At 48.8% G+C, this 12,807-nt stretch overlaps 1 protein-coding gene across 1 annotated transcript in view; it reads left to right on the top strand.

Moving 5' to 3' along the window:
• LOC113014774 (glutamate receptor ionotropic, kainate 5-like) overlaps window positions 1–12,807 on the top strand; it is a 212,185-nt gene that overhangs the window by 145,937 nt on the left and 53,441 nt on the right. Inside the window, exons 4-8 of the mRNA XM_026156512.1 lie at window positions 1,488–1,652; window positions 4,192–4,289; window positions 7,469–7,634; window positions 9,042–9,220; window positions 11,340–11,393. Coding sequence (XP_026012297.1) covers window positions 1,488–1,652; window positions 4,192–4,289; window positions 7,469–7,634; window positions 9,042–9,220; window positions 11,340–11,393 — 662 coding nt within the window. The remainder of the gene's footprint in view (window positions 1–1,487; window positions 1,653–4,191; window positions 4,290–7,468; window positions 7,635–9,041; window positions 9,221–11,339; window positions 11,394–12,807) is intronic.

Below are 12,807 nucleotides of genomic sequence, written 5' to 3'. Positions count from 1 at the left end.
GCTCATTAATATCCTGTTGCCAGTGTGCTGATGCTGAATCTGTCGTGTTCCCCTTTTACCAAAATATCCTAGCCCGCTGCACCGTCTCCTCTCCAATCATTTCCCGCACCGTGTAAATGTTTTCCTCATTATCAGCAGTTTTATGAAAGCCTCTGAGCCCCACCATCCACCCCGGGCACCTTTTGCACTCAGACACAGTTCCTACATGTGAGGCTTCATTCTCTCAGTCCTAAGCTGTTCCTCTGAGCACAACCAGGACAGTTTATGGGCAGCGACGTCAGCAGAGCAGTGGCTTCAGAGCTAATGGTGCAGCTAGAGACAGTCAACAATGGGACCCAGTGTGTAATCCAGAGAGACTGAAATAGAAGCTGTTGAGAGATTTGACTGGTGGTACTTGTATCATTGACATACAGGCTTCCCCCTGAACAGCCGAGTATAGTCCTGACTGTCAGAATGTAAGCTCATATTTGGTGCTGTAGTTGTCCTTCCGCGTCAGAAAAGAAAAAACCTTCCAGCTCGCATCAAAAACTGGCCGAGGAGACCTCAGGCTGAATGTTAGAGGAGAGAGAGGAATGAAGATGAAGTGGCAGAGAGTGTCCTCAGAGGGGGGAGGCTGAAGGAGAAGGGAACGGAGGTGATGAGGAGGGCTTGGCTCGGGTTGGGTGTTTTAGAGAAATGTTTGGATTTTGTAAAAAGGAAACATTTGTGATGAACACTCTCTTTAAGAAGAGGGAGGAGCAGGGTGGAGGTGATGGATGAGGAAGGTGCGCGCAGGTAGGCCACATATTATGCAGAAGGTGGAATCTGAAAAATAGGAGGCTGTGAGGTGGTGTCGTGGTAGTCTGCAGGATGACGTTAGACATCACGAAGAGGAAGTAAGTGAAGGCGAGGAGGAAATGTTGGAAGATGAAGCATGTTGCTCAGAGTTCAGGGAGAAGATGAGTTGGGCTGTGGGAGGCAGGAAGAGCTAAGGCATGACTGGAAGTCCAGCTCAGACCACCAAGAAGGTGTTTGATGTATCCTCTGTCAATCAGGGGGACAGCTCAGAATCAGAGCGGCTGAGATGGTCTGAGCATGTGCGGAGGAGGAGGGGTGGATATGATGGAGCTGCTAGACAGGAGGAGACGAGAAGACCTCAGAGGAGGTTGATGGATGTAGTGAAGGAGGACATGCAGAGGGTGGGGTGACAGAGGAGGATGCTGGGATAGGAGGAGGCAGGTGATCTGCTTTGGTGAGCTGAAAGAACAAGAACAAGTTAATCAGCCATTGATTTCAAATTACAATTAATTTCTACAGATTGTGAACAAAGATGAGTCCTCTGAGGGGCCAATCAGAGCTCAGACATGTAAATAAAACTTTGTCCTGGCCCAGCTGCACGCAGCTGTTCTGCTCGCTCCAGCGGACCTGCTGTCTCTGCAGCGTATCGTTCCATCAGCATGAATAAAAGCTCTGTTTAAAAGCCTCTGTCTCTCTTTATCTACCTCCAGCGGCCATTTTGGATGACCAGTCTGTGTGTGGTCGCGGTGAACGTCTGGCGCTGGCTCTGGCGAGGGAGAATATCAACAGTCTGATGGAGGGCTCCTCCCAGGCGAGGGTGGAGGTGGATGTCTACGAGCTGCAGAAGGACTCCCAGTACGACACCACCGACACCAGTAAGACTCCGCCCTCTCCTCATCGTTCCCCACAAAACCTTTATTTAAAAAGACGTGTGAACAGAGCAGCACGCACATGCTCAGTAAAGAGTTCAGCACCAGAAGGCAAACAGGTGATCAAACGTTGCTCACCTGTCCACTCTGAGGGAACAGCCAGTCCGCTGCTTTAGTCTGATGTCATTGGCCAGTTTGAAGTTTGGACCGCTGTTACAGGAGCATAGACCACGAGACTGGAACCTAACCTGGTCCCAGTAAGAACTAGCAGATTTGCCTTTGGGTAACACTGGTTACGTTAACTGATGAACCTCCATTTGTATCCCCTCCCACTCTATCCCTGCTTTCCCCAATCCAGAGCCCCGTGACACTGAAGGTTTGTTTACCTTTCTAGACGAGCTTTTTGGGGTTTAGAGGAAATCTGAAGGTTTGTTTACTGATCCTCTGTTTGTCTCATTGATCTGCTCCTCTCTGATTGGCTGATAAGATTGAATCACAGAGTCCGGCTGTAAAAGCTCTCGTGCTGTAGACCTGCACACACACACACACACACACACACACACACAGACACACACACACACACAGACACAGACACACACAGACACACATGCACACACACAGACACACAGACACAGACACACACACAGACACAGACACACACAGACACACATGCACACAGACACAGACACACACACACAGACACACACACACACACACACACACACACACACACACACACACACACACGCACACAGACACAGACACACACACACACAGACACACATGCACACAGACACAGACACACACACACAGACACAGACACACACACAGACACAGACACACATGCACACAGACACAGACACACACACAGACACAGACACACACACACACACAGACACACATGCACACAGACACAGACACACACACACACACAGACACACATGCACACAGACACAGACACACACACACAGACACAGACACACATGCACACAGACACAGACACACACACAGACACAGACACACACACACAGACACACATGCACACAGACAGACACACACACACAGACACACACACACACACAGACACAGACACACACACACAGACACACACACACACAGACACAGACACACACACACAGACACAGACACACACACAGACACACATGCACACAGACACAGACACACAGACACAGACACACACACACACACAGACACACATGCACACAGACAGACACACACACACAGACACAGACACAGACACACACACAGACACAGACACACACACACAGACACACACACACACACAGACACACATGCACACAGACACAGACACACACACACAGACACAGACACACACACAGACACACATGCACACAGACACAGACACACAGACACAGACACACACACACAGACACACACACACACACAGACACACATGCACACAGACACAGACACACACACACAGACACAGACACACACACAGACACACATGCACACAGACACAGACACACAGACACAGACACAGACACACACACACACACAGACACAGACACAGACACACAGACACAGACACAGACACACACACACAGACACAGACACACACACACACACAGACACACATGCACACAGACACACACACACAGACACAGACACAGACACAGACACACACACACAGACACAGACACAGACACACACACACACACACACAGACACAGACACAGACACAGACACACACACACACACACAGACACACACACACAGACACACACACAGACACAGACACACACACACACACACACACACACACACAGACACAGTGTTTCCGATATCACAACAGAACACATTTAGAGCCGTTTGTGATTTTATTGTTTATTAAAATTCTATTTCTGGTGAGAAACAGAAAAAATGAAAGCAGAGTTTTTATTGGCCAGATTTAGCGGTCAGGGTGGGGCCACGCTGTGTCCCTGAGGCGCTCTGTGGATGGCGCTCTGACCTGCCAAACTGGAGGCTTTCTTTGGATTTGGGCTGAAACAATGACTGCAGGACAGATTCATGGATTTGTGACAGCTCTGGCTTTGGGGCAATAACTGGCACTGGAGATCAGGGACCTGCCTTCCTCCTCACCCTCTGAAAATCTGGCTCAAACTGGAAAAAGGGGGTAAAAAAAGGTATTTTAGAGGGGAGAGGACGTCTAACTGTCTCACCTGCAGTTTCACGGGCTCTGCAGACTGACTGTGGCCTCTGTTAGCTGGCTGCATGGCTGCTTAAGCGTGGGCCAACTTTTCTCATGGACTGAATGGTTTTTATGGCCAGCGTCTGAATAAAGTGTTGGATAAGTGTAAAAAATGAAACCTTCTCTAACAGCCCCTGGACTGACGTCTGTGTGCAGGACGAGTGAAAATCCCAAACACATACTCGCTGCCGAGCATCTCCCGCCGTCCTGCACGCAGACAGGAACAACGCTTCCAAAATAAAGTGGCGTAGAAACAAACACCTCCAGTAATCACACGCTGAGTTTTGTCACTCTGTGTCGTTTCTCCATCAGTGTGTCAGATCCTGCCGAAGGGTGTGGTCTCTGTGATCGGCCCCGCCTCCAGCCCCGCCTCTGGGTCCACCATCAGTCACATCTGTGGGGAGAAGGAGGTGAGTCACATCTGGATCTGGCGTGCGATCACGATTGTCCCGCTGAGGACGGTGACACGAGTTTCATACATACGTCACACCTGAGTGCAGGTAACAGTCACGGTGCTGCTGCCGCCTGTTACCGCCTCAGAGTGAAACATGGTGAGTAACAGTAACACTTCTTATTTGTTATACATGTTTCTGGCTGAAGATGAGCAAAGTTTCCAAACTTTATTAAGCGACGTCATGGACGTCTCTGTGCGGCAGCTGGACAGACTAGAGGACGCCACGCCCTCACTAACAACATTTTTATAACATGATGCAAACAACACATGAATGTTCGGTCTGGTGCCCGCCTCTTATTTCATCTCTGTTCCAATCAGACGTCTTCTTCCTGTCAAGGAAAACTCCCGTGTCCCTGCTGTTATGCAGTTTGTGGTTTCCAGAGCAGCCTCGCTCTGACTGCACATGTGTGCGACTCGTGCTCCACGCAAAGACCAAACCTGCAAACTGAAGACTTAGTTTAAAGAGTTAAACTAAGTGGAAGGTGGACCTGACGTCCTTGTTCCTAACATGGTGTTAATGTTGCACAGTTTGCTTTAGCCACTCGTGAAATGTTGCAGTTCAGTAAAAGATGAAAAGTTGTCCTGCTCATCTTCTAATTGCTTTAAACGTTTTACTTTGACGGTTCCTAACAGGAAAAGAGGAGGTTAGAAAAGCCACAAGAGATGAAGATCGATGTAGACTGTTGAACTTTAACCTTTAACCTGCTAACTGAGGCCTGCAGAGTCCTGGTGTTTGCACAGCGTGATCGTGGGGTGAACACACCTGAACGCTGCAGACCAGCAGACTGCGGACACCTGCAGTTAATCAGTCTATTCTTTAATGTTCACCCAGGATTGTCTTTTCAGCCAAAGAAAAGATAATTCTGACAAATATCCACAGAGTACTTTTGCTTCTCTGCAGAGCGGAGGGTCAAGGTCAGGAGTAGGGTTTGAGGCCAGGCGTGGGGTCTTCACTGGTGATCTGCTCCTCCTTTCATAACAAATGACAGGTTTGAGGTTTTGGCTGAACACAGCTGTGACCGTGGACAGACCGGACACAGCAGGCAGGTTTATATCACACACGTGTGACCGGATGATGTCACTACACATGGAACCGGTTTGTGATGGAGGTGTGGAGCAGGCTTTCTTTGGGTGGGGTTGCAGAGGACACCCCCGGTCTAATGCCTGACAAAGAGGACGTTTCCGCTCTAAGTTTAGGAGAAAGACCTCTGGGAGTGGGCGTGGCCTGTCTTCAGTTTAAAGCCTGTTCCCAGAAACGTGATTGGCTTCTCGTTTGCACCCAGTCGTCCTCGACCGAGATCTCCTGAACCAGTCGTTGAGTTCTTTCAGTTTTGCTTCGCTCTGTTGGATTTTTGCAGCCTTTAACTTGTGTTTAACCATTTTCTGCCTTCCAGAGTTTACACAGGTGCATCTCCAGCATGCCGCAAGCCTCTAACCGTCCACATGTCCTCTTCCTCCAGCCCGACAGGTCCCATGTTCCTGAATTCTCAGTCTGGATTTAGAATAAGCCGGGTGGATGGGAGCAAAGCCCGGCTGAGCTAATTACAGTTTACCTTTGAAGCCCCCGCAGGTCTGAGCTGAGGTTAAATCACGTCACACAGGACGTCTGTCCTCTGACCCCGTTCTTCGTTCCTCTCTGAAGTGATTAATTTTTCAATTTGTCATGAATCTTTCATCTTAAACACTCACACTGTCCGTCACAGCACCTTTGCTCTGGGAGGTCTGAAGTGAAACAGAGAAGCTTGTCTGAAGTTAGACACATCGTCACCTAACCGAGCACGGTGACGTGTCCTCCTTTCTTTTTCCTGCGGACACCCGGCTGTACGACCCTCCGTGACCCTTCGATGTCTGCCGAACAGAAACTGATTTCTGCATGAAACGCTTTTCTGATATTGCTGATGATCTGAGGCTTTGTTCCTTTCTCACATTTTCTTTGTGAGCGTGAACAAAGACGGGATCATCAGCGAGTGCCGGGCTCTGATTAAAGCTCCATTGCTGTTATCTGAACTTCCTGTATAACCTGTACAGTTGGGAACAACTCGGCCTCTCACTCAGGGGCTCCTCACTTTTTTAAATGTCTCAATCTTAAAACAATGCTGGCTCACAGAAAGGTGAAAGGTCGACCTGCGGCTGCTGTGATGCAGATTTGGAGGAAGAGCACAGAGAAAGTGAAACGCTTGAATGAGTGTAAGGCAGCTCGTTTCCCCACATTGACTTTTTCTTTCCCACCTCTCTGTTTATCCTTCTTATTACATCTTTTCTTTCCCCTTTTTCCATCTGTTATAAACCAGCTCTTGTTCCTCGGTAATGATGGAGATCTCTTCACACTGGCTGGCAGCTGCAGTTCCTGGAGTTTTACGTTATAAATGAAACTGGGACTTCCTCATTCGAGCTTCCTAAAACTGACAGCAGTAATATCCAGCCTGTGATGATAAAATTTCCCATTGTAGAAATACGGAGAAGTCGAAGAATAGTTCAAACTTAATTCAGTTTTATTTATAAAGCGCGAAATCACAACAGTCACCTCAAAGAGTAACCCTACAGTAATACAGAGAAAACCCAACAATCATATGACCCCCTATGAGCAGCACTTTGGCGACAGTGGGAAGGAAAAACTCCCTTTTAACAGGAAGAAACCTCCAGCAGAACCAGGCTCAGGGAGGGGCGGGGCCATCTGCTGCGACCAGTTGGGGTGAGAGAAGGAAGACAGGATAAAGACATGCTGTGGAAGAGAGACCGAGGTTAATAACAGATATGATTCAGTGCAGAGAGGTCTGTTAACACATGTTCAAGTGCATAGTGTGGAGGATGTCGTAAGGCCTCGAGGCAGTTGGGTCTCAAACACAATATTTATGAGCTTTTGAATTTGTAAATCGGTCGGATTTGACCCGAACAGGCAGGAAGGTTGCAGCACCTGCTCTTAGGTGAAGGCTCTGCCTCCCACTTTTATACTTTAAATACTCTCCAAGTACAAAAACAGAGTTTAATGTGACGATTGTCTGAGAACTGTCGTGCAGTATAAAGTGCAGTAACTCGGTGAATGTTTCTTTGACTTTCAGTAACTGGTCTCCATGTTTCGAAGCAAAGCCCAGCGCAGACTTCCTTCTCTCATCATGCTTCTCATTCGCCCCTCAGATCCCTCACGTGAAGATCGGCCCCGAGGAAACGCCCAAGCTGCCGTACCTCCGCTTTGCCTCGGTGACCCTCTACCCGAGTAACGAGGACCTGAGCCTGGCCATCGGCTCCATCCTGCGCTCCTTCGGCTACCCGACAGCCAGCCTGATCTGTGGCAAAGCAGAGTGTGAGTGTCGTGGTTATTCCCACTGCAGCTCCGTCCACACTTAGGGCGGAAATGATGGATTTTAGAGCTCCAGTGTCTCGGGTTCGAACATTATGAGACGCTGGCACGTGATGCACATTCACAGATCATCTCACCTTAAACCACGAACGCTCCCCGATCCCTGTCCGGTTGCGTGTTGGCACCCGTTCCCTTGGGTTGAGGTTCTGTTTGGACGATCAGTCCTTGCTCTTCTCTTTGAGCAACACGTTTCACGAGTCCGTCCTCGTCCCCCTGCAAACCCAGCTCACATTTCCTGGAGTCAGTTTTCACCATTTTCCACCAGCGTCGAGCCCTCGGTGCCGATGGCTTTGATTTCTTTTCTGTTGTTTCTTCTTCTTCTGAGTTTTCTCTACTCCTCTCTTTCCTTTCCTTTCCTAATTCCTCTTCTCTCACACACTTCCCTCCATTCTTCCTTTCCTCTCCTGAGGACTAGTCTCCTCTCTTCCTTTCCCTTGTTCTTTTTCCCCTCCGTCCTCCCCACATCAGTCTCCCTCAGCTTGGATCCAGCTGACTGATCTGCCCCAGCTCTCCGCTCTAACATCTCCCGGTCTTTCGTCGTAGCCTCGGCCCGTTAACGGCCTGTATTGTGGTCCTGAGCGCTGCTGTCAGCCAGTTAAACGCTTTATGGCAGCGATTAGTCGAGACACGCCCGCTGCTTCTGTCAGGGACAGACGAGGTAATGAGCCGGAGGCCGACGCCTCTGAATGTCGAAGCCCAGGTGATGCAAACACAGCAGGCTTCTCGCCGGTTTGTAACGCGACTGCTTCTGCTGAGGTCGGTCTGTTTTCTCCCGTCCTGTGATTATTGACGCTGCTCGCATCCAGCATGTTTTTCACGACGTGAACGCGTCTCATGTTTGGCCCTGCTGTGGGATACCGCCTCAGTGGCAGCGATGCACAAACGCCAGCACTGAGTGTAATGGAGAGAAGTGACCACAGAAACGACTGATCAGAAGCGGTAATAAGTAAATCCTGCCTCAGCCGTGAGCACTCGTGGGTCCATGTTATTCTCAGAGGAGAAAATTAATGGACTTTCAACATAATCGCCTTTATCCCGCTCTGTTTATCGCTTCCTTTTAGGCCTGGAAGTCTGTAGAGCAGCGGCAGTTATTTGTCTCTCTAATGACTCCAAGTCTCATCAATTTTCTTTTTACAAGTCAGAGCAATAATTTTACAAGCAAACAAGCTAAACACTCAGGCGAGCATCGTTTATAGACCCCGCCTCTTTTTCAGGCACTTAGAAGCACTTTGGATGAAGAGTTTTGCCGCTGCGTGACGTAACTTTCACAGCCAAGTGTTTCTGACTGGGAACCGCAGTCCGCCATCGCTCAGACACGTGTGTGACTCATGCTCGTTTCCTGCCCCGTAGGTCTGCTGCGATTGGAGGAGCTGGTCCGCCGCTTCCTCATCTCCAGGGAGACGCTGTCGGTGCGGATGCTGGACGACAGTCTGGACCCCACCCCCCTGCTGAAGGAGATACGTGATGACAAAGTGGCCACCATCATCATTGACGCCAACGCCTCCATCTCGTATCACATCCTCAGGAAGGTCAGCTGTTTGCATCAGCGCGCTCGCGCAGCTTCTTACGTCTGATGCTTTTCTACTTTCAGTCAAAAGGAGTCGACGACTCTGTTCGTCCGTACGGTTCATCGTAGCTGCAGCAGAAGGTTTGAAATGGCACATTTGATCCATGTAAGAGGAAACTGCAATGAATAATCTCAGCCGGCTTTAGAGAAGCTAAAAAACCATGTTTCCAAAATCGGCTCGTGTGAAGTCAGCAATAAATTCACGGACTTGGCAGCGATGCGCTCGGCGGTGTCATGAGCCAAAGCTTAATGGGAGCTGCAGTGCAAAATCACCACTGAGTACAGAAGTGCAGGTTAAATAAGAAGAATAAGGAACAACAGAGTTTTTAGGGTTTAATTGATGCTCAGGAGCACAGCGTGAGAGAAGAGGAACGGAGCTGAGATTTAATCCTAAAATACAGGAAATATGAAAACCCTCTGCTAGCACGACAACACTAATCATTTTAAAACCGCGATCACAGCATGACACGCCCACTTTGTGCATACAGAGCAGATCAGGACACGTCAGGTGGAAAAAGTTCTGCAGGTCAGACACGATGCGTGTCCGTCACACTGAGATCTGTCTGCCACGCGGCGCCGTATCTGCACACGCCTCTCTGACTTCAGCTAGCTTTAGCGGGGCGTGGTCCCACCGACTGCAGCTAATGTCCCAAACATGTGCAGACCAGTGTTGCCAGCTTAGCAACTTTGCCGCTATATTTAGCGAGTTTTCAGACCCCTTAGCGACTTTTTTTCTAAAAAGTGACTAGCGACAAATCTGGCGACTTTTTCTGGTGTTATTGGAGACTTATTTATGACGTCTTTTTGACGTGAAAGGGCGTGTTGCTCTTACTTTCAACAAGCTGCAGTGCTGCCGTGGGCACCTCACCCGTGCTAAAGCGCTCAACGGCGGAGGATAGTCCTCCGCCAGCTGCTATCAGGGCAGGAGACTGCATTTAGGACGTTTTTTGCTCACTTTATGTTTCTTCCACGATGTTATGTCTCTCTCCAACAGTGTAGGTTACAATTACATTAGCATGACCAATTATGCAAATTAGGTGATGACGTCATTTAGCGACTTCTAGCGACTTTTAGGACAGCCAATAGCGATTTTCCTTACTGAGGAGTTGGCAACACTGGTGCAGACGTGTCCGATGCAAATGCAGAGTGCACACCTGTATCATGTGGCACAATAAAACATGTGTCAGTGTTTGAACGTGTTGTTAAATGTCTGCCTGTGTGCAGCCCCGGTTCCTGTTCTGGAAGCGTCTTCTTCCTCTCTGCTGTTTACAGGGTGGAACAGGACCTTCAGACACGCTGGGCTGGTTTTATGCCAAACTGGCTGTGAGCGTCGACAGACTTTTAAGCCACGGGCTAAATCGACCTGCGTTTGGCAGGTTGCAGTTTCCCTCTCATAGCAGTAACCTTGGGGGGTGCAGGAAGTTTAAAATTCAAAATTACTGAGTAAACTCAGTCAGGACTTTTCAAGTTGGGCTGCTGCTTCAGGCTGAAGGAGATGTAAGCTGACAGTGTGCAGAAGGTTAATGGATTAATAAGTGAAGCGGCGTGCAGGCTCTGCGGTGTGAGGATGCCAGGTTAAATCCTCCGCTGCCTGTCGGAGCCGACGTCCCGTACGTGTGGAAGGTGAGCGTGCCCGAGATCAGCTGAGCTGTGACTGAGTTTGAGTCTCTGCTCGGGTCGAGCAGAAAACATTCAAACATAGAAAAGTACTCCAAGGGTCTGCTGCTACCAGGTTTTCACCGTGAACTTCACAAAGATATGTATGTTGGCTGTCCACACTGACTCCTGCTGTGGGGAATCTGCTGTTCTCCCGTGTGTCGCATCATAACGTTGAAAGATATTCCAGTTTTCTGCTTGCTCTTGTGTTTTTAGCTAAATTCAGCCCAGTTTAAATGTCTTTTCACCTGAGAGCACGCTGCCGTTGTTATCATCTCCCTGAAACGTCTTTCATCACTGACGCGTCCTGGAGACGGTAACCACGGTTTCCAGGCTGTTATTAAGTTTGAGCGATGGTTCCTTTTTAAATAAACTCTGGCTCGTTTCCACGGAGGATGCTTAGCGTTTCTTCTGCTCTTCTGCAGGCTAACGAGTTGGGGATGACGTCCGCCTTCTACAAGTACATCCTCACCACCATGGTAAGAGCTCCACACCTCGCCTTCACCTTCATCGCTCGCCACTTAGTTGGATTCTCCTCATCTTCCTTCAATTCCTTCCATGAAGAAGATGCTTCTTAGTGGTTTTCATAATCGTCTGATTCTTCATCTTCATCACTTAGTGACCTATTTTTAACCTCCTCCTCCTCCACAGCTTTCTTGTCCACAGGCTTTGATACTATTGATAACGGCTGATAAAGGAATCGCTCAGCGTTCGACATTATTTTGCTCTGTACGTGACACACCAGCCACATTTATGCTGGTGACTCAATACTGTTCCTTTCCTTTCCTTTCCTGTTTTTCTTGTTTCCTTTCCTAAAGATGATCCGTTGCCTGATCTTTTTCCTACTTTCTTCTCCTCAGTTTCATTTCCTTTTCTGTCCTCTATCTCTTCCATCTGTTCTCCTTCCATCCTTGTTTGTGTCGCCTGCAGTGATGGGAATAACGTTACTAACGGCGTTACTGTTTTCAGTAACGAGTAATCTAACTAATTACTATTCCTATCGTTACAACGCCGTTACCGTTACCAACAAGAAAATGCTGTCGCGTTGCTATTTTTCAACAAACAGACGGGTGAAGCTGTGTTCAGCTTACAGCATCTTATATCAGCACGGAAGCAGCTGTAAGTAATCTGGACGCTGCAGCTTTAAGCAGATGTGCTCCCGCGGACGGCAGTCACTGTCCGGCACAACAGCTGGAGCTCAGGGGGCAAAACAATCACACGAGTGCTGCTGTTTGACTGAGGAAGAATAAAGGAGTCGTGGTCAATCACATGACCACTTAAAGACAAAGCAACAAGGTGACATGTACCAGTTTATAAACTGCGTTGATCAGCCAGTAAAACCAGAGTCATGATAAACAAGACATACGCCTGTTTTTCCTCAATGTTTCGTCACGTTTCCTCTCTAAGGACAGCAGCGAGACCGCTCTGCTTATGAGCAAACAAAAACAGCCCGTTCATGTTGGTGGAAAAATGCACCATGTGGACCAATGAAAAATGATATGGTGACGTTTGGTTGTTTAGGAAGAGGGAGCGAGTTTTGAGATGTGAGAGTTTTGTGACGTTTAGCGTGTTTAGAGTGTGTAATTAGTGTGTTGTCTTGTGTAGTTAGTGTGTAGTTAGTGTGTTATGGATAGTTTTGTGTTGTGTGTCAGAACAATGAGGCGGCTGCTGTCTCCAGGCAGAAACAGCAGTGACACACCTGCTGCTGTCAGAGCTGCAGGTATCAGGTATCCCTGTGAGCATGAAGCCTTTCCAGAGGTGCTGTCGTCAGCCAGAGGAGGCCGTCGGTTCAAATCCTGAGCCAATCCGGCCGCACTTGCAGACAGTAACTGAAATAGTAACTCCTGCATGTGGCGAGCTCTCACGGGCGCAGTGAGGTCAGCAGACACTACG

Source organism: Astatotilapia calliptera, chromosome 22, assembly GCF_900246225.1.
Source record: "Astatotilapia calliptera chromosome 22, fAstCal1.2, whole genome shotgun sequence".
Classification (NCBI taxonomy): domain Eukaryota; kingdom Metazoa; phylum Chordata; class Actinopteri; order Cichliformes; family Cichlidae; genus Astatotilapia; species Astatotilapia calliptera.
Note: the sequence above shows the minus strand (reverse complement) of the source record. Positions and strands in the feature narration are given on the sequence as shown.